Below are 25,943 nucleotides of genomic sequence, written 5' to 3' on the forward strand. Positions count from 1 at the left end.
GGATGTATTGCTTAATTGCATGTGCCAAACAAGACGCTTGTTTTGTATAATTGAGAAGAAGTTTATATTGACAAAAAACCTGATATTGCACACCTTAAAGTGTCTCGGATATATTGCTCTTTTCCATCTTCTAGATGAGCAGCAAACAACATTAGACTAAAAGCTGGAAAGTGTGAGTTCACTGTTTTTTTTTTTGAGCAAATAGTGATTAAATCTTAGAACCCTGTCACACATCAAGCGAGGGTGAGCAAAGATGTGGTTTTGATGAGTTGAAGAGCTGGTATGTTGATATAAAATATTACCTTGGGGTTGATTTAAAAAAGAACCTTGTTGCAAAAAATCAAGTTTCACAATCAAAGGTATTGAGTAGATTATAAGGATCACTTAGTTCAAATCATGTTGAGAATGCTTTGAGTGGCAAGTTGCATGAGGAAGTATGTCTTGCAAATTTGTTAAATGCGTTAAGGAAGAAGGCTCAACATACCCCAAGGATTTCAAATATGATTGTAGGTCATGATGATGGTGATTCAAGTGGCTCAGAGGAAATTCATGATGAGGAGTTTGTATGCCATCTATGAAGACTCTATGTGCAAGAAGAATGCACGCAAGAACTAGGACATGTGGCAGTATTCTTGGACAATATACATCTGAGAGGAGAGTAAGGGATCTTATGCATAGATTGACTTAGAACACTCCCCATTGTTCATGCATGACAAAGATTGTGTGGGATATAGAGCTTACTTGTTTCGAGGAGGTTGTTGGAGATCCAAAGTGGGATCAAGCTATGGATGAGAAGATGGTTGCTTTTGGTGCTAATAAGACATGGGATTTGGTACCATTACCGAAATGAAAGACAATAATGAATGTCAATGGGTTTGCAAGGTGAAACACAATGCAATTGGTTGAATGAGTAGGTACAAAGTTAGATTCATAGCAAAGGGCTATGCATAGACTTATGAATTTGATTATGACGAGACATGTGATCTCAAGGCTAAGATGGCTACTATTTGTACTACTACTCAAGCGCAACAAAAGGTCGGGTTTTGTAGAAAATGGATTACAAAATGCATTCATGCATGGAGACGTGTAAGAACATGTGCATATGCAGCAACCATACGAATATGATGATGTGGGACATCTTGGGTATGCAAGTGAGCTGAGGAGATGAATTTTTGAGCTACAGCAAGCACCAAGATTCTGGCATGAAAGAATTGTAGGATATTTGATTAGCATTGGCTTTCATATGGCTCATGTGGATCACTCTTTGCATGCACGGAGGAATGAGGCATGCATTGTGATCATATACATTTATGTGGATCATTTGATTCTTAGAAGTTATCATGAGGCTAAATTTGAGGACATAAAAACCACTTAAAGCTCAAATTTGACATGAAGGATTTGAAAGAGTTATGCTATTACACACGTGGAAGAGGACATATAACATTGAATATGTTGTAAAAGTATTGTATGGTTGACTGTAGGTCTGTTGCTATGCCCTTAAATCAAAATTTGAAGGTGCAATATGATATGGTTGAGGGGCTTGGCAATGCTACCAATTACAAGAAAATGTAGGTAGTTTGATTTACTTGACAATCTCATGACCAGGTTTAAGTCGCATAGTTTTTCTTGAGAGCCAATTTATAAGTCTCTCTCTCTCTCTCTCTCTCTCTCTCTCTCTCTCTCTCTCTCTCTCTCTCTCTCTCTCTCTCTCTCTCTATGTATAGGTAAATATACGTGTGGTATGCTCTATACACACATTATGTATGTATATGTGTGGTAAGTTCTATGCTACGTACATCTTTGGACTTGGCATGTTGTTGGTTGTGGACAATGAGGGTGAGCTTGAACAATGGCCATAGTTCTACTATGAAGAAAGGTAGGGCTCATGTCAAGTCGACATGGCATTGGCTACATGCGTGCTACAATGGCAATTACAATAAGAAGCAGGTCATAAGGTGGGACAAAAATGATTGCTCTCTACAACTTGACAACATGAAGCTCGAAGCAATGGTGAAAGCCCCCTTCAATTGCAATAATATTGTTTAGCAAGCATTGGTGGGGAGCCTCCCTTTGATAATTGGCTTTCTCAAAAAGCATCTGATGTGGTCAATGATTCTTCTACTCCAGTTAAGGACTTTGAAACACACATTTCATTCTTGTCCTTTGGCAGTGTCGAATTGAGGAGTCCGTGAGATTTGTTTTTGACAACTTGCAAAGTGGAAAGGCCTCGTGCTGGTGTCATTCTGCAGAGCATTTGCATCTTTGAAAATTCTGCAGTCTCTTCAATTTCTTATGTAAAACGTTCATTATGTGTGTAAAACACATGCAAGGGTTACACAAATGATTGAAATAATCACCCAGAGAGCGCACCCCATTCTTCCTTACAACTTGAATTTCCATATCCCTCAATCCCGGCCACAAGTGGTTCTATTGACAGCTCATATTGCAACTCATTCCATCACTTGTAAGTGAAAAGTTGTATTTTCTCATTTCCCAAATATTATTTATTCTACAAACGTGAGGATTTCGGAACATTCTACTCGAAGAATGGACCTCAAAGCAGTCCACTTGCATCCATGGAACTCAATACTCAAATAATATACAACCCTTGCTTCAATATCCCCAGGCAAGGGAAAGCAGCACAAAGTACATATTAAAATGTTCTTGACTGCAAGCACTTGACCATTAACACCAAATAAGTGTTTTGATTGTTTCATAGAATGCTGTACAGTAGGGGACCTAGAACCCCTCAGGTTATCCAGCAACGATGACTGTCAAACCCACATAGTAAAAAGAATAAAGTCAAGAAAGTGAGATACTGTATTTATGCCCACAAAGCAAACAATTGCTACTTACCGGAGTCTGTAAGTCAGGAAATTCCTTGACATTTTCTTCAGTCGGAGAGTCGTCAACCGAGTAGCCAGCCATACACAAACACGTGCCTCCCGAACCAATAACCAAAGTGATAAGGGCTCACCTCTCTTGCCAAGCTCATGCTCAATATAAAATGCACTAGAATATGTCATGAAGTATTTTTTTTGTTTAGCCTGACACTCGATTCTTGCTGGATATGCATCCTCAAATGGTCGCCTGGAAAACTCATAGCACTTGTCAGTCTAACCATTCTCCGATACGCTTTTCCTTTCTACAAACGGGTATGGACCTGTTATATCTTCTAATCCTACAAACCACATGGATCAAGCTTAAATTTCACTTTTTGCCCAACATAACCTGAAGATTTGTAGCAACATCGTCTTTCAATCACGAAGTAGAAAGTCACCTAATTTTACGATTGCTTCCTCCACAAAAATACAGAGGTTTAACCTCCTCCTTAGCTCTTCTATCCTCTTTTCATAGGGCAATTCAGCCTCAAAATCCTCCTCCAGAACTGTCCCCAGCAAGAGAGCAGAACGCCAAAGCCCTCTTGCTTCTTCCAAAAGCTTTCCTGTTCAATGCTCAAGATGGACTAGTTGTAACCTTTTCATGGAATGTTAGGCTAATTTAACAATGTTTATGACATTGCAATTTTCATAAACACAAACATAATTTAATAAAGAGACGTGTGAAATTTGGGAGAGCAGAGAAAGAAGAAGATAATAGACAATATTGAGGGTCGGATTTCATGCGGGGGACCCCCCCTTGACAAAAATCCCTTGGCAACCATTCTTTACAATTGAATGTCATTGCATGTGTGTGTCAAATTGATCAGAGGGGGCCAAATTGGATATGCAGTCTTGGTTCTTCGTAATCCGAGAGCTCTCTAGCATAGACAACAATTTGCAACAAAACAATCGGTACATTTTGTCACAGATTGGTGACGTGGCAGAGGCTCCACCATGTGGAAGAGACACGAGAGCACAAGGGAGAAAGATTGCTGACTGCTAGCATGGCATTGCTGTGAAAACCGATGATGTAGTATGCTGACATGGCAGCTGCACCATGAGGCTCACAAAATTGCTGGCATGTAATCCCCTAGGCTCCACGATTACTATATTCAGGATTCTCTCTCGAAGGCATCCACAACAAGAGAGGATGTCAAATGCACATGCCTCAATGTGCCATCTGGACATGCTACATCGACTTCCAGAGCCAATCCTGTATATACTAGAGTCATTGAGCCTAAGGGATTTCGTACCGGCAATTTTGTGAGCTTGTTCGCAGAACCTACATACCCAGACAAGTCCATTAGATTAGGTTTTTGAGTTTTGGAACCCTTTTGCAAAAATGGTTTCTACACATGTTTGACAGGTGTTGTTCCACTTTGGTTGGCATTCGGCAACACTAGGAATGTGTCGGTCCAGTTCCCATGTCAAATGCATAATTGATTAGTAAGTTACACAAGAAACATCGGCAGAAACTCTACATGTGCACATTGCACTTACGAAATGGGTACCACTTACTAGATGGCAGTTGGTACGGAAGTCTAGGGCACTTACCTGCTCATAAACAGCCCTTAGCCTCTCCACTTGAGTCTTGAAAGAAGATTTTGGGCGCCATTTTCTGTAGATCCTGCTGCCCACATCTACCCCCTAGCGTTTTGGAACCTCTTTCGAATCGTGAGAGTGAGAGACTAATGGCAAAGACGGAATGTTCTTGTCAAGCGAAGGACCACTGGAGGAGCTCCTTCAATTGTGAGAGAGAGAGTGTTTTCTTTCCAATCATTGCGTGGATTATACCTTTAAACCACTTAATGCCAAAAACCAAATCACATCCTTTGAGAGGAGAAACCACAAAACGACGACGAAAACCGACATTTTGTAAACGTGCGCTCTTCACGAGAGATTCACTAATCACATCATGCATACTACCCGTGAGATCACAGCCCAACCTTGAGCCTTACATTTTCAGCTTGTGCTGCCGTCCATTCTGCCCTCATCCACAAAGAATCCAGCATTGCATTGAACACAAGATCTACTGCATTTTTACATCTCAGATCAAGCGGCTCTGCAGCCAGCATTCAGCACTTGAATCTTCTTACATCGGGTGCAGAAATCAGCCCCAGATCTGCCCCGTGGTGGCCATCAACAGCCACATCGAGTCAGATCTCAAGGGGCCTCATATCAGCCTCGGAGTTGCTTCACCTATAAGAGTCACTGCCACTACATCATCCATAGGGTCACGAAGAGTCCTGCATTGAGGTATTGCATCTATGTACATTCCATTTACGCAATCTAGTAAATACCACCCCGTTGTGGGGGGGCAAGAAGTTTGGTTGGGACCCAATCGGTGCTTCTCTCTCTCTCTCTCTCTCTCTCTCTCTCTCTCTCCACTTCTAGTAGTAGTAGATTGTAGTAGTAGTAGTAGTATTTTGTTCCACTTCTAGTTCTTTTGTACCCAGACATGGTATTAGATTCACTATTTTGTAACTGATTGGTCTCATAGGTCATTTTGGCCTTTTGAAGACGTTAATATAACATTTCATTTCATTTCATTTCTCTCTCTCTCTCTCGCTCTCTCTCTCTCTCTCTCCACCACTGATCACATCTTCGTTCTGCGCTACCTCATTGATGGGGCAAAGGCGCGGAAGAAGACTTTACTGCTGCTATGTGGATTTCCGCAAGGCCTTTGACACAGTCCCACGCGAGAGACTCTTCCAGCGCCTTCACAGCATTGGGGTACCAACAGAGATGATTTGGGCCATATATGCTCTCTACGAGAGTTCGTTGCCCAGGCGGTTTTTCAGAGACCATTGCTAGCACCATTGGTGTTAAGCAAGGATGCCCACTCTCCCCGACACTCTTTGGGCTCTACATCGACGAGATCTCCGACTTCATACTGCGAGCAGGAGGAGAGGGGAGCGACTTGGCAGGTACTCCGGTCCACATCATGTTATATGCTGATGATATTGTGTTGATTTCAGAGTAACCCAAGGGCTTGCAACGCCATCTTGAGGCCTTGGACGAATTCAGCACACACAGGGGGTTGACTGTGAACCTTGGCAAAACCAAGGTTATGATCTTTCACACATCCAGTGCAGTGAGGAGCGCTGCCACCTTCACAGCAGCAGGAGGACAGGTTGATGTAGTCACCTCCTATGTCTACCTTGGCATCACATTCACCAGCCTACCAGGACCCTTCACTATGAGGCAGGCTGCTGCTGACAGGCTCACCCGAGGATATGCAACTCTGGCCATGCTAGAGCGGAGATGCCACCAGGCACACTTTCAGGAGCCCTGCACGAAGGGGTGGCTTTTCGACACCTTAGTCACCCCGGCCTTGATGTACTCGGCGGCAGTATGGGCACCAGGATTGACAGCTGACCAGTGGACACAGCTTGAGAGGCCACAGGTATGTATGATCTCACGCTTGCTCCGCAGCAAGAAGACAGTGCCACATGACATTATTAGCGCCACACCACCTATGGTTGTAGATGCACTATTCCAGACAGTCTGCTTCATCCAGAGGATGAGAGAGCTACCTCCTGACAGACTTACTCGTAGAGCATTTGAGGCAGCTATACAGCTATCAGAGAGTGGGCATGAGAGAGCATGGTACTCACAGGTCAGAGCATGGTTTGAGGGACACGGTCTTGACATGGAGAGCCTACCACCATTCCAGTACGACCCCCACTCACCATATGTTCACCTCTCTCGCAGTGAGAGGAACTTGGTATTGAGACAGGATCTGTGGCAGCTATACACTAGGAGAGTCTGGGAGTCACCTGGCTTGGGGACGAGGATGTCAGATTACAGAGACCAGTTTCTCACCATATTGTCTGGGGGGTTCATACAGAGACCACGCTACATGGACACATATATGCCACATAGCTCACGGGTGGCAATTGGTCAGCTGAGAGTGGCTTCACACAGGTTAGAGATTGAGATCGGGAGACATACTGGTGTTCCCAGGGAGGAGCGAGTCTGCAGAGCCTGCACAGAGGAGGTGGAGAGTGAGGAGCACTTTGTATGTAGATGCAGAGCATACACTGAGATCAGAGGCAGGTATGAGGCCTTATTCAGAGGACAGCCCACTCTCCGAGAGATCATGGACTCTCGAGATCAGAGACAGCTCGGACGTTTCTTACTAGAGATACAGAGCCATCGGGACACACTACCATATTGTCTGGGGGGTTCATACAGAGACCACGCTACATGGACACATATATGCCACATAGCTCACGGGTGGCGATTGGTCAGCTGAGAGTGGCTTCACACAGGTTAGAGATTGAGATCGGGAGACATACTGGTGTTCCCAGGGAGGAGCGAGTCTGCAGAGCCTGCACAGAGGAGGTGGAGAGTGAGGAGCACTTTGTATGTAGATGCAGAGCATACACTGAGATCAGAGGCAGGTATGAGGCCTTATTCAGAGGACAGCCCACTCTCCGAGAGATCATGGACTCTCGAGATCAGAGACAGCTCGGACGTTTCTTACTAGAGATACAGAGCCATCGGGACACACTACTACAGCCACACACAGCTACACAGACAGAGGGAAGACAGCCGCAGCTCACAGACTTCTTTCAGAGGATTGCCGCCCCTCCCTCACCAGACACTCAGAGGGGAGTGACACTCCCACAGGCGGAGTTGAGCCGAGCTAGACGACGACCACGAGTCACAGGCTACAGGGGCGCGAGCTCCCACCACCGACAGATCGAGGAGATCCGAGCCCGAGAGCGCCGTGCCACTGAGGAGCGAGTGGCTCAGATGAGGGCCGACCCGACAGCTTTCATCCGGGTAGCCTTGGCACCAGACCCGCCCATGTACCACATCTTACATCCCCCCATTAGTACAGGATGGAGCTAGATAGCTTGATGCATTCTCATGATTGTACTCCCTTGAGCATATAGACATGCATATACCCCTAGAGATAGAGCTCCATCCCTCCTCAGATACTCCACTACCTACATTCAGTTCAGTTTTGTATCAGTTTTGTTTCATTTGTCTTTCCGATAGACGGATGACATACACACCATGTACATTTGATTTGTCTCATAGGCCGATTTCGGCCTGACATAGACGTTAAAAATCTTTCTTTCTTTCTTTCTTTCTTTCTTTCTCTCTCTCTGTGTGCAAGAGTTGATGCCAGAGATCAGGGCAGCAAGAGAAAAGGGGAAAATCGCCTTTTATAGAGGAGGGAAAGTAGTGGTTCTGGAAAAGCGCTCATCATGACGGTGCGAGACCTATGGGGCGACGCACCGAATAGCGGCGTGGAATTGTAATGGATCATATAGGCTAGATGTAGGTGCTTTTGAAGACAGCTTTAGGGACAGAGACATAGTTTTCTACTCAGAGACACACCAGATACCGGGACAGCTTATGCCACATGTGAAGGGGTATTTATGGGAAACAGCGGGTCGACCAGACAAGAGATCTCTACAAGGTAACCGGGGTTCAGGAGGAGTAGCAGTCTTATTTAAAGAGGAGCTGAAACCACTACTATAGATTATCAGGAAAGATAAACAAGCAAGGTATATGTGGGTGAGAATGAGAGCCGAGACAAGTAGATTTCTATATATCGCTATATGCTACTTCCCTCCAAGTACATCAGTCTACTCCTCACCTAAAGGACAGTCCCCTTTCTCCATATTGAATAATGACATATGGGAGTTCTCTAGAGATGGAGACATCCTTCTCTTAGGAGACTTTAATGCCAGAACGGCCAACTCTCAAGCAGTATTCTATGATACTTCTGAGGAAATGCTCAGAGAAGTGGATTTATCACAGGAGGGGCTTACTAGAAACTCACAGGATAAAGAACACACTGAATATGGGAGACATCTCATGGAGATGGCAACTACACATGGTTTGGCCATACTTAATGGTCAGAGAATTTCCCTTTATCTGGGGGATTCACATGCTTCCCGCACAAGCATGGGGCCAGTACAGTGGATTATGTCATGACTTCACCAAGCTTTATTTCTAGTATCGAGGACTTTAAGGTGGGACCCAGACCGGTTGGAATTACAGTGGATCATGCTCTCTTGACCTTATCAATCTCCTTCCAATACAATGCCTCTCAAGTACAAAGGAAGAAGACACACACAAGATATACTTTCACGCCAGAGATTGATTCAGTCTATGTGGAAAAGATCTATAATAGGATGTGGGCAGCCGAGCCAGTATATACTGTAGAGGAGATTACTTCTCAGCTAACAGAGATACTACATGGAGCAGCACAAGAGGCATACCCACATACTCAGCCTGATCATAAGAGAGGATCTGGGAACATGCCTCAAAACAGTTGGTACGACGAGGAATGCAGAGAGACGAGAACCCAGGTCCAGAAAGAGCTTACACTAGGGATCATCACATATAAGCAGTCTCAGATTGCTCTTCGGCGTATAGTACGTTGCAAGAAAAGGGCATTTTTAGCCAAACTGGAGAAGGATTTATATCAGCTCTTCTTGAGTCAGGACTCACATGAGGCCTAGCGTTTATTTCACGAGCACTCATCGCCTCCGACAATTACTTCTCCTGAGATTTGGGGTCAATATGTAACATCATTATATATGGTATCTGGACAGCCTCCATTACCAGATCCGCTAGAGCCATGCCCGGCTACTAGTACTTTCTTTACTACGGAAATGGTGAAAAAAGCCATTGACAAGATGAAGACAAGAAGAGCATATGATCATAAGGGTTTAGTAGCAGAACATCTGATCCATGCAAGGGATCTACTTTCAGAAGTCCTTGCTCGTCTGTTTAATCGGGTCATGTGTGAAGGATTACATGAATCTTGGAAATTATCTACTATCGTACCTATTTTCAAGTCAGGGGATCCTATGATACCCGGGAACTACCGTACCATTATGGTGGGTCACACACTGACCCGACAGTACGCATCCATTCTGGAACAGAAATTGAGTAGATGGGCAGAGAATGAAAGCATAAGGGCAACAGGACAAGCTGGATTCAGGAGGGGTTATTCCACTTTAGATCATATTCTTACGCTCAGAGCCATTATTGAGGAAGGAAGAGCAAGCGGGAAAAGGATGTATTGTTGCTTTGTGGATTTTCGGAAAGCTTTTGATACAGTACCAAGGGCCAGATTGATGCGCAGAATGCAAGAGTTAGGGGTCCCCAAAGAGATTATCTGGGGGATCCTGACCTTATACGGGTCAGTAACTGGTTATGTACGTACTCCAGAAGGGGATTCCGACATTGTTCATTCCACCGTTGGAGTAAAGCAGGCATGCACACTGTCCCCTACTTTATTTGGTATGAATATAGATGAGGTATCAGATTACATTGATAGAGAGGGTGACAGAGGTGCTCAACTTGCAGGGTCATGGATCCCTTTGTTGTTGTATGCAGATGATATTGTATTGATAGCAGAATCACCAGATGAAATGCAGAGGTAGTTAGATGCATTACATAAATTTGCGGAGGATAGCGGACTGTCGGTAAATTTGGGTAAAACCAAAGTTATGGTGTTTAATACCACACCGCAGTGGGTTAGGAGATCAGCACCTACATTTGCATATGGCCAGGATACAGTAGAGTACACAGATGCATACACATACCTTGGTGTGGTATTTACAGGACCGAAGTTTACTCTTAAGAAAGCAGCAGATGCTAGATTGTCCAGAGCCTTTGCGGCCTTGGGAGGGTTGGAGAGGATGTGTTCACAAGTGCAGTTTCAGGAACCACGAACGAAACTTTGGCTCTTTGATACTGTGGTGGCTTCGGCTATGCTTTATGGGGTCCAGATTTGGGGACCATCTGTGGATCATTGGAAGTCAATGGAGAGACCTTTGGTATCTATGATTTCCCGAATGATTAGAGCCAAGGCCTCCGTACCACACGCGATTACCCGAGCAGAACTAGCTGCCCCTCCGATAGAAATTGAAGCTCTTACCAGATCAATGTCCTTTATACATGGTTTGTGGAATACAAATAATTGCCGATATACTAGATTGGCCCTCGAATCCTCTCGACAATTAGCAATGAAAGGAGATACATCATGCTGGTATGCGCAACTGTCCTCGTGGTTTCAGAGACACGGGTTCAGTATGGAAAGATTACCCCCCTTCCAATACTCTCTTGAGGCTCCATCACTGGCAATCACACGAACGGAGATTAATAAAATCATCCGCCAGGATCTTATACAGCTGGACACTAAGAGGACATGGGTAGACCCTACACAAGAATTGAGCACGAAGATGGCCGACTATAAAGAAAACTTCCTACAGCTATCTGAAGATGGTTTTGTGATTCGCCCGAGCTACATGGATACCCACCTGTCTCATGGTTTGAGATGTGCTATTGGTCAGATTCGTACATCCTCACACCAGCTGGAAATTGAATTTGGCAGATTTAGGGGAATCCCACCTGAGAGCAGAATTTGCAGTTATGCAGAATGGAGCCGGAGACAGAATTACACTACATATGCCATTGCACCGTATACTATGAGATACGTGGGCGTTTCCATTGCCTATTTAAAGAAGGCTTTGGAGCTCTAGATAGAGTCATGCAATACCAGGATCAAAGATGCCTAGGCCTGTACCTACTGGAACTACATCGGCACAGGGATAATCTAATGAGAAGACAAAGAGCACTACAGCCTCAGAGGCAGATCACAGATTTCTTCGGATCGAGAGAAGCAGGAATGGAAGGAGAAGCAAGAGGTCAGCAGCGAGCACAAAGGAGTACCCACATTCATACCAAAGGCACCCTCATTGACAGGGCGATTGAGCTTAGGAAATCAAGATGACCACGACCGAGATGCAGAAGCACACTTCACCGGAGGAGACTACAACAAAGGATTAGAAGCATTCTAGCCAGACACCCAGAATGCTCCTAAGAAGTTTATTTAATACTTTGTATTTAGTTTTCACATTTATTTTCACACTTTCACACTTAGTACTTTAGTACTAAGGTACCCAGACATTGTAACAGATTCACCACTTTTGTATCAGTTTGGTCTCATAGGTCATCCTCGCCTTTTGAAGACGTTAATATAACATTTCATTTCATTTCATTTCTCTCTCTCTCCATTGGGACCACACTCAAAGTTGCCACCTGGAATTGTAATGGATCTATGCGCCTTGATGAGGGTGCTTTTGAGGATAGTTTTACGGGAAGAGACATCGTCTTCTACTCTGAGACACATCAGGCCCTGGGGCAATCTATGCCTCACATTAGTGGATATAGATGGGAGACAGCCTGTAGAAAGGAGACACGATCAAAGCACAGAGGGCGGGGCTCAGGAGGAGTGGTAGTGTTATTCAAGGAGGAGTTGCAGCCATTGATACATATAGCCCCCAGGGATGAGCAAGCTAGGTACATGTGGGTGAGATTGAGAGCAGAGACAGGCAGATATCTCTACATTGCTAATTGCTACTTTCCCCCGAGTACGTCAGTTTATGCACCACCCAGAGGACAGTCCCCCTTCTCTATTTTGGATGATGACATATGGGAGTTCTCTAGAGATGGTGACATCATCATTCTAGGGGATTTCAATGCTAGGACTGCCCATCATCAGACAGTATTTTATGATACTTCAGAGGAGATGCTGAGAGAGTTGGATGTTGCAGAGACGGGCCTATCCAGACTATCACAGGATGGAGAACACACTGAGTATGGAGGACACTTGATAGACATGGGGACTACACATGGATTGGCCATCTTGAATGGCCTACAGAGATTTCCTGTTGCGGGGGGTTTTACATGCTTTCCACACAGACATGGAGCCAGCACAGTGGATTATGTCATGGCACAGCCGAGCCTCATCTCTAGTATCCAGGATCTCAGGGTTGGACCCAGACCTGTTGGTGTGGCAGTGGACCATGCTCTTGTGTCGTTGACCATCTCTTTTCAGTTCAGTGTAGCACACAGGCTACAAGCAGCAGTCCCTACTCGCTACACCTCACGCGGGAGACGGACTCTATATACATAGATGGGATCTACAGACGCATGTGCACAGAGGAGCCAAGGCGACCTCTGGAGGAGCTTACTACTATACTGACACAGACACTACATGATGCAGCAACAGAGGCATACCCACATACCAAGCCTGAGCAGAGACGCCGTTCGGGGAGCATGCCCCACAACAGTTGGTATGATGAGGAATGCCGGGACACTAGAGCTAGACTTCAGAGGGAGGTGCTTTTGGGGGACATCACTCACAGACAGTCACAGATTGACTTCCGACGCCTAGTGCGGCGGAAGAAGAGGACATTTTTGGCTCGCATAGAGGAGGATCTATACCAGCTATTCTTGAGTCAGGACTCACGTGAGGCATGGCGGCTCCTTCATGAGCACTCCCCCCCCCCCCCCCCCCCCCCCCCCCCCCCTGCCATCACTTCTACAGAGGCCTCGGGCCAGTATGCATCATCTCTGTACACAGTTCCTGAGCAGCCCCCCCTTCCCGACCCCCCCTATCCATGCCCACACACATGTGCTTTTTTCACCGCTGAGATGGTGAGGAAGGCCATTGACAGGATGAGGACTGGGAGAGCATATGATCATGATGGCTTAGTGGCCGAACATTTCACGCATGCCAGAGATTTACTAGCAGAGCTTCTAGCAGTTATGTTTAACCGTGCCATGTGTGAGGGCTTGCCTGATACTTGGAGCCTATCTACTATTGTACCTATCTTCAAGTCGGGAGACCCTATGGAGCCTGGGAATTATCGCACTATCATGATTGGACACACATTGGCACGGTTGTATGCATCTATTCTTGAGCAGCAGCTGAGTAGATGGGCAGAGAGGGAGGGGATACGCGCAGCCGGCCAGGCAGGTTTCAGGAGGGGTTTTTCTACCCTTGACCATATCTTGACACTCAGAGCCATCATTGAGGAGGGCAGATCGCGTGGGAGACGGATCTATTGTAGCTTTGTGGATTTCCGCAAAGCATTTGACACAGTGCCCAGAGCTAGATTGATGCGCAGATTACAGCAGATGGGAGTACCCACAGAGCTCATTTGGGGGGTCATGGCATTATACAGGTCAGTAGTAGGGCACGTACGCACCCCAGAGGGTCTATCCACACCGGTTTACTCCACTATTGGGGTGAAGCAGGGCTGCCAGCTCTCTCCTACTCTATTTGGTATGTATGTGGATGAGGTTTCTGACTACATTGAGAGAGATGGTGATAGAGGTGCACAGCTGGCAGGGACATGGATTCCACTATTGTTATATGCTGATGATATTGTGTTGATCTCCGACTCTCCGGAGGGGATGCAACGTCACTTGGATGCTCTGCATAGGTTTGCCCTGGAAAGTGGTTTGTCCGTCAACCTTGGTAAAACCAAGGTCATGGTATTTGATACCACCCCACAGTGGGATCAGGAGGTCAGCGCCAACATTCACATACGGCCAGGAGAAGGTGGAGTATACAGATGCTTACACTTACCTTGGAGTGGTTTTTAGTGGGCCGGCATTTTCATTGAGGAGGGCAGCAGAGACTAGATTGACCAGAGCCCATGCAACATTGGGTAGATTGGAAAGGATGTGTTCACAGGTTCAGTTTCAGGAGCCTCAGATGAAGCTCTGGCTCTTTGACACTTTGGTGGCTTCTGCATTGCTTTATGGAGTTGAGATTTGGGGACCTCCATTGGATCATCACGGAAGGACAGGCCGCAGTGATGGATGGGGGAACATGGAGAAGCCTCTGGTCTCTATGATCTCGCGGCTCATGCCAAGGCTTCAGTACCACGTGCTATTGTACGAGCAGAGCTAGCTGCCCCCCCACTAGTGGTTGAGGCGGTCACCAGATCTGTCTCCTTCATACACCGCATGTGGGAACTTCCTAGAGACAGATATGCACGCCTTGCACTTGAGTCCTCTCGACAGTTAGCCATGCAGGGAGACACAGCATGCATGTATGGAGAGATGGCATGTATGGGGAGATGGCATCATGGTTTTAGGCGCATGGGTTCAGCATAGACAGATTGCCTCCCTTCCACTACTCGCTGGATGTGCCCTCTCTGACTCTTACACAGTCCGAGATCTCACCTGGCTCATTCGCCAGGACTTGACTCGGCTAGACACCAAGAGGACATGGATACAGTCGGCACAGGAGCTGGGCACGAAGATGGCTTTCTACAGAGAGCATCTCCTCCAGCATACGGAGGATGGTTTTGTGACGAGGCCCAGATACATGGACACCCACTTGTCTCATTGGATACAATGTGCTATTGGCCAGATACGCACATCCTCACACCAGCTGCAGATTGAGACTGGGAGATACAACGAAGTACCAGCAGAGGCCAGGACATGCCCCCTGTGTGACATCGAGCCTGAGACAAAGTTGCACTACACATGCCACTGCCCCGTCTACTACGAGATACGAGGCCGCTTCCATTGCTTGTTTAAAGAGGGCTTTGGACCATTCTCTAGAGTCATACGGTACGAGGATCAGAGATGCCTGGGTTTGTTTTTGCTCCAGCTGCGCAGACACAGAGAGAGCCTGCTGAGAGGAGAGGCCAGCCAGTCTCAGAGACAGATCACAGACTTCTTTAGAGCTGCCACTGGACACCCGGAGGAGTTACCACCACAGCAGAGCTCGTCGCCTCACACCAGAGGCACACTGATCGACCGAGCGCCTAAGCTGGGGAGATCGAGACGCCCACGACTGCGAAGGACTACACAGCATCGACGGAGGCTGCATCAGAGGATTCGGATCACTTTGGATCGACATGCACGACGCCCGGTCAGACTACTTACCATGGAGGAGATTGATAAGATCCGCCAGCGACCGATGTTGGATCTCCTATGATCTAGCTATCCCGGCTAGCTGTTTAGCTGCTTAGTTCACACCTAGCAATTCATGATTCCATAGTATTTCAGTTTGTCATTTTGTCATCTTGTTACTCTGACTTTGTATCAGATCGACCGCATTGTAACTTTCTGGTCTCATAGGTCACTTTGGCCTTTTGAAGACGTTAATATAACATTTCATTTCATTTCTCTCTCTCTCTCTCTCTCTCTCTCTCTCTCTCTCTCTCTCTCTCTCTCTCTCTCTCTCTCTCTCTCTCTCTCTCTCTCTCTCACACGACTTGCTCTGCCAGCGTGAGGACCTGCGGAGCGACCTGCTTCAGCGTGAGGTGCTTCAGCCCTGCAGCGCGACCTGCTATGCCAGCGTGAGGTGCTTCAACACCTGCAACGCGATCTACTCAGTCAGCGTGAGGCGCTGCTGTGACACGCACGCCCGCCGCAGGTACATACAGCACCCCCACCCCCACCCCCACCCCCTTCAGCCCACAGGTACATACACCTGGCAGATTTCAAAATCTAGGCATTTTTCGAATTTTCCGAATTTTTGAATTGAATTTTTGAATTTTTGAATTTTCAAAATCCTGCAAAGGAGACCTCTGAGCCAATCACTTGCAACATGAGGTGGATGAGCCACAATTCTGACACTTTGATTTTGTTTTTGATTTGAAACAAATTCAATGATCATAGAGACATCGCTACCGGGAGCAGTTTCCGGTTTCGTTCCAGGCGACGCTATCATGCAGAATCTGAGAACTTCAAGCCAGACAGAGCTGGTAGAAGCACAGTGGGAACAAGTACAAAGCAGTCCAAGTCTGAGGGCCATTGTAGAGGAGATGGAAAGAGAGGGACCTGCTACAGGATTGAGGTATATGGATGATCCAGAGGTCTTATGTAGGCTAGGAAATTCTCTTGGGTTGCCATTTCCAGAAGGATCGACCATTGATCATGAAATTAGTCAAGCAACACCAAGTGTGAGGTTTCCAGGTGAAGATACTTGAGAGGAGGTCGAGGAAGGATTGGCTCTTCACCATGCAGCAAGTACAGGAGACGCAAAGGACCCTGCACAGGACACGGAAGCCGTCAATGTCTCACCTGCTTGCAAGTCGCGAGCAAAGGCAACCTTCATGCTCACGAACAAGCGGATGGCGCAGATGGAGAGGGAAATGAAAGAGTGGAAAACAGAGATGGAAGGATGGTGGAAGGAGAAGGCCAACCTCCTTCAGATGGTCTTCAATAAAGGCGCACAATGGAAGAAGGAGAAAGAGAGCCTTAACGTAGAAATACAGACACTCAAAGAAGAAGTCTCAGCCCTCAAACAGGAGAACCCAAACGGCGAGATACGGACACTTAAAAATGAAGTCTCAGCCCTTAAACAGGAGCTTGCTGATAGAGTAAGCAGTGGGTTAGAGGAGGGCGAATTTCAGCTCTCGGTAATAGATGAAATCAAGGAAAACGTAAGGATGATCACAGAGGAAGAGAAACTGAGTGTGGCAAAGACATCTTCATGGGCGGAGATGATAACAAGGACACAGAAAAAGGCAGACGAGGCCGAAAAATGGATTGAGGTCGCCAAGAAAGGGAAAGGTCAAGAAACTCCTTGTACACCGACGCTTATCAACATGACCCTCGAAGAGGAACAAAGAAGGCAGATGCGAGCACTGCATGTGAGAGTGACCACTCTCAAGGACATAAACAATGTGGAGAAAGAGGTCACAAGCCTTACATCAATGATGGGGATGGAGAAGCCTTTGCACACAAAGGCATGGAGGGTAGGTAAGAAAAGTGATGGCACGGGAGAGTCTTCAAAGGGGAGAGCTCTCATACTACGCTTCCCCTCGTTGGAAGATAAGAAGGAATTCTTGAGGAAGAGGCCTACTCTCAAAAAGACAGGTATTTTCCTCGGTGATGATCTGACTCTCTCACATCTCGCACATATGAGAGAGGTAATGCCAGAGATTACAGCGGCAAGGGAGAAGGGAAAGATAGCCTTCTACAGAGATGGACGGGTGGTGATTTTAGAGCGGCGCACTGCATGACGGTGCGAGACCCATGGGACCACATTGAAGATGGCTACCTGGAATTGTAATGGGTCTATGAGGTTGGACGTGGGTGCATTTGAGGACAGTTTCAAAGACAAGGATATTGTATTCTTCTCAGAGACTCATCAAGCCCCTGGACAGGTGATGCCACATGTGTTGGGATATAGATGGGAGACAGCTCACAGAACAAATGCGAGATCTGAACATGGGAGTAGAGGTTCAGGAGGAGTAGCAGTGCTATTCAGAGAGGAACTACAACCATTACTGCATATTGTACGAAGAGATGATCATGCTAGATATATGTGGGTGAGACTGAGAGCTCACACAGGTCGATTCCTATATATTGCCATATGTTACTTTCCTCCCGGTACATCAGTGTATGCTGCATCCAGAGGGCAGTCGCCTTTCTCTATACTAGATGATGACATATGGGAGTTTTCTAGGGATGGTGAAATCATTCTCCTAGGGGACTTCAATGCCCGAACGGGCAACTCGCAGACAATCTTCTACGACACTTCAGATGAGATGCTTAGAGAGCTGGATGTGGGTGAGTTGGGACTTGACAGATGCTCAGATGACAGAGAGCAGACGGAGTATAGGAGATACCTCATGGAAATGACGACTACACATGGATTAGCCATACTTAATGGCTTACAACGATTTCCTAGAGCAGCCGGTTTCACATGCTTTCCACACAGACATGGGGCCAGTACACTGGATTATGTTATGACACAACCGAGCTTTGTCCCCTGCATTCAGGATTTCACAGTGGGAGCCAAGCCAGTGGGCATAGCAGTAGATCATGCTCTCTTGACACTGTCTGTTAAAATTCAGTATAGTATAACCCAGACATCAGGAGGCAGGTCACACACCTGCTATACATTTACACCAGAGACTAATTTTGTTTATACAGAGGAGATCTGCGACCGTCTATTGGAAGGCACAGCTGGCACAAATGGTACAGGCCTCTCAATGGAGGAGTGCACCACTCTACTGACTGAGACATTGCATGGGGCTGCATCACTGGCATACCCACACTCTCAGCCGGGCAAGAGATGACATTCTGGGAGCATGCCCCAGAATAGTTGGTATGATGAGGAATGCAGAGAGATGAGAGCCCAGCTTCAGAGGGATCTTCTTTTAGGAGTCATCACTTACAGACAGTCTCGGATTGCTTTCCGATGCCTTGTGCGACGGAAGAAGCAAGGTTACCTCGCTCAGATGGAGCGAGACTTATATCAGATGTTCTTGAGTAGGGACTCAGGAGAGGCATCGCGACTCTTCCATGAGCACTCCCCTCCCCCAGTGATTACTTCACCTGATGTGTGGGGCCAATATGCGACATCATTATATAGGGTTCCTGGACAGGAACCCCTTCCAGACCCTACCAAGCCTTGCCCAGCTACGAGCACTTTCTTTACACCTGAGATGGTACAAAGGGCCATCGACAGGATGAGGACAGGGAAGGCATATGATCATGACGGGGAGCACTTTATACATGCCAGGGATATGCTGATGGAGGTTCTCGCAGTGTTGTTCAATCGTGCCATGTGTGAGGGATTACCTGAGACTTGGATGTTGTCTAATATTGTGCCCATCTTCAAGACGGGTGACCCTACAGAGCCTGGGAACTACCGCACTATTATGGTTGGACACACATTGGCACGGTTGTATGCATCTATTCTGGAGCAACACTTGAGTAATTGGGCAGAGGGCGAGGGGGTACGAGCAAAGGGTCAGGCCGGCTTCAGGAGGGGTTTCTCCACTCTTGATCATATTCTGACACTCAGGGCCATCATTGAGGAGGGCACAGCACATGGGAGACAGATCTATTGTAGCGTTGTGGATTTTCGCAAAGCATTTGACATGGTACCAAGAGCTCGATTGATGCGCAGACTACAAGAAATGGGGGTGCGGGTGATTTGGGGGATTATGGCTCTGTACAGATCAGTGATGGGACAGGTACGCACTCCGGAAGGGGCATCTGATTTAGTTCACTCTACTATTGGAGTGAAACAGGGCTACCCATTGTCTCCTACTCTATTTGGTATGTATGTTGATGAGGTATCTGATTACATTGACAGAGAGGGTGGCAGGGGTGCCCAACTGGCAGGGACGTGGATCCCATTGTTGCTATATGCTGATGATATTGCGCTGATATCTGACTCACCAGAAGGTATGCAACGACATTTGGATGCACTACGCAGTTTTGCAGAGGATAGTGGATTGTGTGTAAACCTAGGTAAAACCAAGGTTATGGTGTTTAACACCACGCCGCAATGGGTCAGGAGATCAATACCTACTTTCAAATATGGTCAGGAGATTGTGGAGTATACAGATGCATACACTTACCTGGGGGTAGTCTTTACTGGGCCGAGATTTTCTTTGAGAAGAGCAGCAGAGACTAGACTAACTAGAGCTGGTGCGGCTCTGGGAGGAATGGAGAGGATGTGTTCGCAGGTTCAATTCCAAGAACCTAGGACAAAGTTATGGCTCTTTGATACTTTGGTTGCCTCTACTATGTTATATGGGGTGCAGGTTTGGGGACCTTCTGTACGCCAGGATGGTTGGAGGCGTATGGAGAAGCCCCTGGTATCTATGATCTCTCGGCTAATTAGAGCCAAGGCTTCCGCACCGCATGATATCATTCGAGCGGAATTAGCTGCCCCCCCTATGAAGATTGAGGCGCTTACTAGATCAGTCTCCTTTGTACACAGTCTGTGGGATACTACCAGAGACAGATATGCCAAGGTGGCTCTAGAGTCCTCCAGACAATTAGCTCTTAATGGGGATACATCATGCTGGTATGCACAGATGGCATCATGGTTTCAGACACATGGTTTCACCATGGACAGGTTGCCTCCTTTTCAATACTCTCTACAGGCACCCTTGAGGTCTCTGACACGGGTAGAGATTAATAGACTCATTCGTCAAGATCTGATCCAGCTGTACACGAGGAGGACATGGATAGAGCCGATACAAGAGTTGGGCACAAAGATGGCTTTCTACAGAGAACATCTTCTCCACCTCACGGGGGATGGGTTTGCAATTCGACCTAGCTATATGGACACGCATCTTTCTCATGGTTTGCGTTGTGCCATTGGCCAGATACGCACGTCCTCACATCAGCTCGAGATTGAGACTAGCAGATTCAAAGGGACACCAAGAGATAGCAGGATATGCCGCTTACGCCATCTAGAGCCAGAGACAAAGGTACATTACATATGTCATTGCACAGTGTACTATGAGATACGAGGCCGTTTTCATTGTCTATTCAGAGAAGGTTTTGGGCCTCTATCTAGGGTCATGAGTTATGAGGACCAGAGATGTCTTGGGCTATATCTACTTGAGTTACACAGGCATAGAGAAACTTTACTGAGGAGAGCTAAAGAGAGACAACCCCAGAGACAGATCACAGATTTCTTTACACTAGATATTGTACACCCAAAAGAACAAACAGAGGAGCAACCAACAGTGGAGAGGTCTGCCCGCACTACTGGCATTCTCATAGACCGAGCATTGGAGCTAGGGAGATCTAGACGACTCCGTTGGAGAAGAGGAGCTACACAGTTTCGAAGGAGGCTTCAGCAAAGGATTCGAGCCATACTTTTTCGTCGTCCAGAGTGCAGATGAAGATGGATCTCTATGAAGATGGATCTCCACTTCCCTCCCATATTGTATACACATTGTACTGCTTAGTTCACACATTTCACGCCTTTCACCTTTCACACCTGTCAGCTTAGTTTAGGTTTCCGCAGTATTTATATTTTGTTATCCTAGATTAATTTATTTTGTTAATCTGACTTTGTATTAGATACACCGCATTGTAACTTTCTGGTCTCATAGGTCACTTTGGCCTTTTGAAGACATTAATATAACATTTCATTTCATTTCATTTCTCTCTCTCTCTCTCTCTCTCTCTCTTTCTCTCTCTCTCTCTCTCTCTCTCTCTCTCTCTCTCTCTCTCTCTCTCTCTCTCTCTCAACCTAGCTCTGTCTCTGTAGTAACCTTGCTCGCCGCCTTTCCCTGGGCGAGAGGTTGCCCTGTGGGAAGGCATTTAGCCTCAATCTCGCCTCATCTCTCTATGCCATAGCCTGCGCAACAACCCCTGCCTGTTGGGTGTGTCCGTAGCCTGCACCCCTCTCTGTCATAGCCTGCTCGCACCAGCCCCATCTCCATACCGTAGCCTGCGCGACAGCCCCTGCCTGCTCCGTGTGTTGGCAGCATGCCGTAGCCTGCACGACAACCTCTGCACAGGAAACTCGCCTTGCTCGACCCCTTCATAACCCTAGAAAAATTAAGGGTGTGTTCTCCCCTTCATAACCCTAAAAAAAGCAAGGGTGTGTTCTCCCCTTCGTGGTAAGATGTTCACCACGCTGATCTCACGCACCCATAAGTCCTTTCTTGCGGTGGCAGCGGCACCGAAGAAGGATCCTTTTGCTCGCCAAGATGCGAGAATCACAAACCTTGAAGCCCAAATTCAAGAGCTCATCGAAGAGAATGCACAGCTCAAGCAACGTTTGTGCAAGCTTGAGGAAACGAAGGAAGTAGAGAGCCAAGCTCTGCTTGTGAAAGCACATGAGGTCGAAAATGCTTTTGCCGAAACTGTCAAAGCAGACCCGAAAGAAGTCCACGAAGTAACACGTAAAGAGATCGTCAACGAAGTTCAAGCAGCATTACAAGAAAATCGGCTACAAGAATCTGTTGGCCTCAAGGTTCGGATTGGAGGACTTCCCTCACCATGGTACACAGAGGAACACTCTTGAAGACGCAATCACCAAGCTCAATGACAATCTCCAGCCAGTAAATATCAAGCCAGAAACCATCTTGTGGATCAACGACACACATAGAAAGGTGCCACCCCAGCATTGTATCCTTACTCTCAAGGACAGAGAACGGCGGAAGCTACTATGCCAGTCTCATCTCCTAAAGGGAACAAAGCTATGGGTCGTCGAAGAATTGACCCCAAGCCAACTCAAGACCAAAGCAAGTGAACTCAAGAAGATGCGCGAAGCTCGCAAACAAAGTAAATGGGCAGTCTATCGAAGTGGAAAAGCCGTCATCCAGGAGTTTCAAAGTCCCAAACTGCCCCCACCCTCACCTGAGCCTTCTTAGGTTTCATCCTCCTTTTTCTTTTTCATTATCCTCTTGATGGACCCTCACTTCTTAACTAATATGTATCCACGCTTTATTTGAAAGCAAGCATTGTAATAGTAGTTTTGTGTTTCAGTCCTATAGATCATATCTGACCTCCATGGACGATAATTCTCTCTCTCTCTCTCTCTCTCTCTCTCTCTCTCTCTCTCTCTCTCTCTCTCTCTCACACACACACACACAAAGTGGGGCTTATAACCCTTTTCTTAACAATGAGATAAGCCTATAAAAAAAACCACAAAATGTATCTAGGGATAAAGATATGCTAATCACAAAGTGAAATGTAGTTATCTGATTTGTGATAAGCCTACACAACTCCTTAAAGCTTTGTCCACCTCATGTGATGTAGTGAAAACCACAATGTCCAGTGCTATGTATCTGACTAATATGAAAATCTCCTATAGAAGCTCACAAAAGTCAAGGGACTATGGTTATGAAAGAAGAACAGGTTGAAGAAGATGGCTTGCAAGAGGAGTTGGTGGAGCCATGTGGCTCTGTTTTCTTGGAAGAGGAAGTGGTTGAAGCTACTGCTCGTGTAGAGTGCAATGAGAAGTTAATGCAAGAAGAAGATCCGTTCATTGAAAAGCGAGTGCTGCCAATTGTGCAAAGCAAAGAGGAACAGTCTACAGACTATGGCTATGGAAAAGCTATTAAAATAGGTATGTGATTCACTGTTGATGAATATGCTTATGGATGCGGCTGTGCACTGGGCCATTCACCAGGTTCAGGGGTCCTTAGTGGAGATCTCTATGTTCTATGGCTCGGAAGGTATGTCTGGTATAAATGGGATGCCTATTGAGCATATCGCAAGAGAGGATGCAAATCTATGGCATAGCCATACTACAAGAGAGGCATAAGGAATCCGATCATCGTCCACCACAAAAGCCAAGGGAAGGTGTAATAGGCTCGGACACTCAAGCGAGAAATCGATAGCAAGAAACGAACAGAAACTACAACAAACTAAACTTGAAGAGAGAGAGAGAGAGAGAGAGAGAGTTGACACGAAGCGGCAAAGTTCCGCTTCTAGATGCATTGGCCCCAAAGTCTTGCGCCTCTTTTGGTATTTCCTTCTTTATTGCTCAATTCCACAATACAACTCCTGAGGGTCCTTCTTTGTACAAGCTCTCACGGCTTCAGTGTCTGAGAATGAGGCCTTGGACACTCCTTTAAAGATGCATGGGGTCTAAGAGCAAAGCCAATCAAAAGCATCAGGTTCTAAAATCACTTACCTAAAAGCTGGCACTCTAGCGCTTGCTGCTGCTGACTCCCTGCTCGTCATCGCCCGCTTCATCTGCCCGCCAGCCCCCTCCCCCCTCCTTGCACTACTATCATCGGCCCGCCACCCCCCCTCTCCCACCTCGCGCTGCCCTCAACAGCCCGCCAGCTCCCCTCTCCCACCTCGCCCTGCCCGCAGCAACCCGCCAGCCCCCTTTCCCACCTGCTCACCTGCCCCTGTTGTTGTGGGCTGTTTGCATCCTATTGGCAACGGATTCGACTCATTCGCCCCCTCCTTGATAGCAGCAGACACAGAATGGCGGCCCCTGCTCCACCACAAAGGGACTCCTCAAAAGCCCCCTCGCTCGACCCTGCGCAGCCGATCCTTCGACTTGCTCTTTCGCCAAAAGTGCAAGCGAGCTTGATGGGCAGAGGTGGAAGCCTCCTCGGTTATCTGCAAGATTATTGGCACTCGACCCAGCCGAGGTTAGGTTCGGGATTTACTTCAGACTAAACTCCTCTCCGATGTGGGCAAGATCACCGATGTCCAGATCCTCAGGAGAAGGTATTATCAGATAGAGTTCGAATCTCCAGAGATGACGGCCAAGGTGATATCGATAAGCCCGCTCGGTATCCGAGCGGCTTGCTTTTCCATTCCCCCCCCCCCCCCCCCCTTCCCTCTTTTCCGGAAACGTTCTGGAGGCCCCCGTTCCCGTTCCCCATCCCCGTTCTGTGTAACTTTGCTATGTTGAGGTGATGAGCAGATTTTTGACTTGCATGCCTTTAGCTCCCTATTAGGGCAGATGAGCTTCTTGACGCGGAGTTTGCCAACGACTCAGCCTTGTACTTGGAGGGCCAAGAGGCCAACCTGCACACGTGCGAGCAGGCTCTTGAGGTGTTCTGTTGTGCATAAGATGCACTGATCAACTAGAGGAAGACAACAACTCTCTGGGTTGGCAGTGCTCCTACGCCTAATTGGTCGCCAGGTAAGGGTTTTTGATGGATTCCCCCGAGGACTGCAGTTTGTTACTTGGGTTGTCAGGTTGGCCTGGACTTGTCCCCTGAGCAGCAGACTGCTCCTCTCTTCCTGTCCATTAGGAGGAAGATGCTGAATTGGAGTTCGGCACTCGTGTTGGAATTTCTCCTCAAGCTCCTGTATCAGCCAGCTAAAGAGGCTGATCAAGAACTTTCAGGCTGATCAAGAACTTTCTTTGGTCAGGGCGCAACACCCAGTCAGCTCGGGCCAAAGTAGCCTGGCAGGTCATCACCCTACTGTGTTCTCAGGGGGGGCTGGGGATCATCAACCCAACACAGCACATCAGAGCCCTTCTTGGGAAGTTTGTTGTCACAGGATTGCTTCCAGGGGAGGAGCCCTAGAAGGAGTTGTTGCTTCAGCGGCTTCGAGCTCAAGTGCCTCATGCAGAAGGCCCTTGGAGCCCTTCCATAGATGTGCAGAGTTGGTCTGAGCAAGAGGTTGGGGGATCGATTTGTTGCGAGCCTGCTTCGCTCTTGAAAGCAGCTACGGAGTGGCATGGAGCAGCACCAGCCACTTGCACGGAAGAGTGCTTGAGACAACCCCTTGTTTGGAACCCCATGGCTAGCACTCAGAGAGGCCACTTGGTTGGTAGTAGGCCTCATGTTCTTGGGGTCCCATGGTAGAGGGCCCAGCCCGCACTCTCGACGACTGGCTTCAGATTTCACGTTTGCAAGAGGAGGTACAAAGCATCCAGTTACAAGGCATGAGCGGGGTGCATGTGCCAGGACATTACAGAGGCTTTACCAGCTGAGTGGCTCACCCCTCTAGAGACAGCAGCTCCCTGATGGATGGGGGCCTTCACGTGACTGGAGGTCTTCATCGCAGTTCGCGCTTGCT

The 25,943-nt window shown here is 47.2% G+C and overlaps 2 protein-coding genes and 1 pseudogene across 5 annotated transcripts in view; 1 reads left to right on the forward strand and 2 right to left on the reverse strand.

Moving 5' to 3' along the window:
- Nucleotides 1–2,462: 2,462 nt before the first annotated feature.
- Nucleotides 2,463–2,996, reverse strand: LOC147455424 (uncharacterized). The gene is made up of 2 exons (XM_086514206.1): nt 2,857–2,996; nt 2,463–2,771 (listed from the first exon to the last, which is right to left on the reverse strand). Exons 1-2 carry the CDS (start codon nt 2,926–2,928, stop codon nt 2,505–2,507), a joined length of 339 nt encoding a protein of 112 aa, XP_086370332.1. The 5' UTR covers nt 2,929–2,996; the 3' UTR covers nt 2,463–2,504.
- A 48-nt stretch (nt 2,997–3,044) lies between these two features.
- LOC147455425 (CCA tRNA nucleotidyltransferase, mitochondrial-like) overlaps nt 3,045–25,943 on the reverse strand; it is an 80,722-nt gene continuing 57,823 nt past the window's right edge. Inside the window, exons 13-14 of one of the 4 annotated variants that reach the window (XM_086514204.1) lie at nt 3,281–3,445; nt 3,045–3,181 (exon numbers count right to left, since the gene is read on the reverse strand). In XM_086514204.1, the coding sequence (XP_086370330.1) occupies nt 3,117–3,181; nt 3,281–3,445 (230 nt within the window). In that variant the 3' untranslated portion in view covers nt 3,045–3,116. Of the gene's footprint in view, nt 3,182–3,280; nt 3,446–3,481; nt 4,165–25,943 lie in introns of those variants that run through there. The other 3 variants (XR_015188351.1, XM_086514205.1, XR_015188352.1) reach the window with 3 other exon arrangements.
- On the forward strand, nt 17,846–21,338 carry LOC147455426 (uncharacterized; annotated as a pseudogene).

Source organism: Adiantum capillus-veneris, chromosome 6 (genome assembly GCF_014529385.1).
Source record: "Adiantum capillus-veneris isolate H3 chromosome 6, ASM1452938v2, whole genome shotgun sequence".
Taxonomy (NCBI): domain Eukaryota; kingdom Viridiplantae; phylum Streptophyta; class Polypodiopsida; order Polypodiales; family Pteridaceae; genus Adiantum; species Adiantum capillus-veneris.

Excerpts from the sequence above, each read along its gene's own strand:
- LOC147455424 (XM_086514206.1), bottom strand. The coding sequence starts at position 2,928 with ATGGCTGGCTACTCGGTTGACGACTCTCCGACTGAAGAAAATGTCAAG. Across the intron at positions 2,772-2,856 it reads TTCCTGACTTACAGACTCCG|TCATCGTTGCTGGATAACCT; the intron begins GTAAGTAGCAAT and ends TGGGTTTGACAG.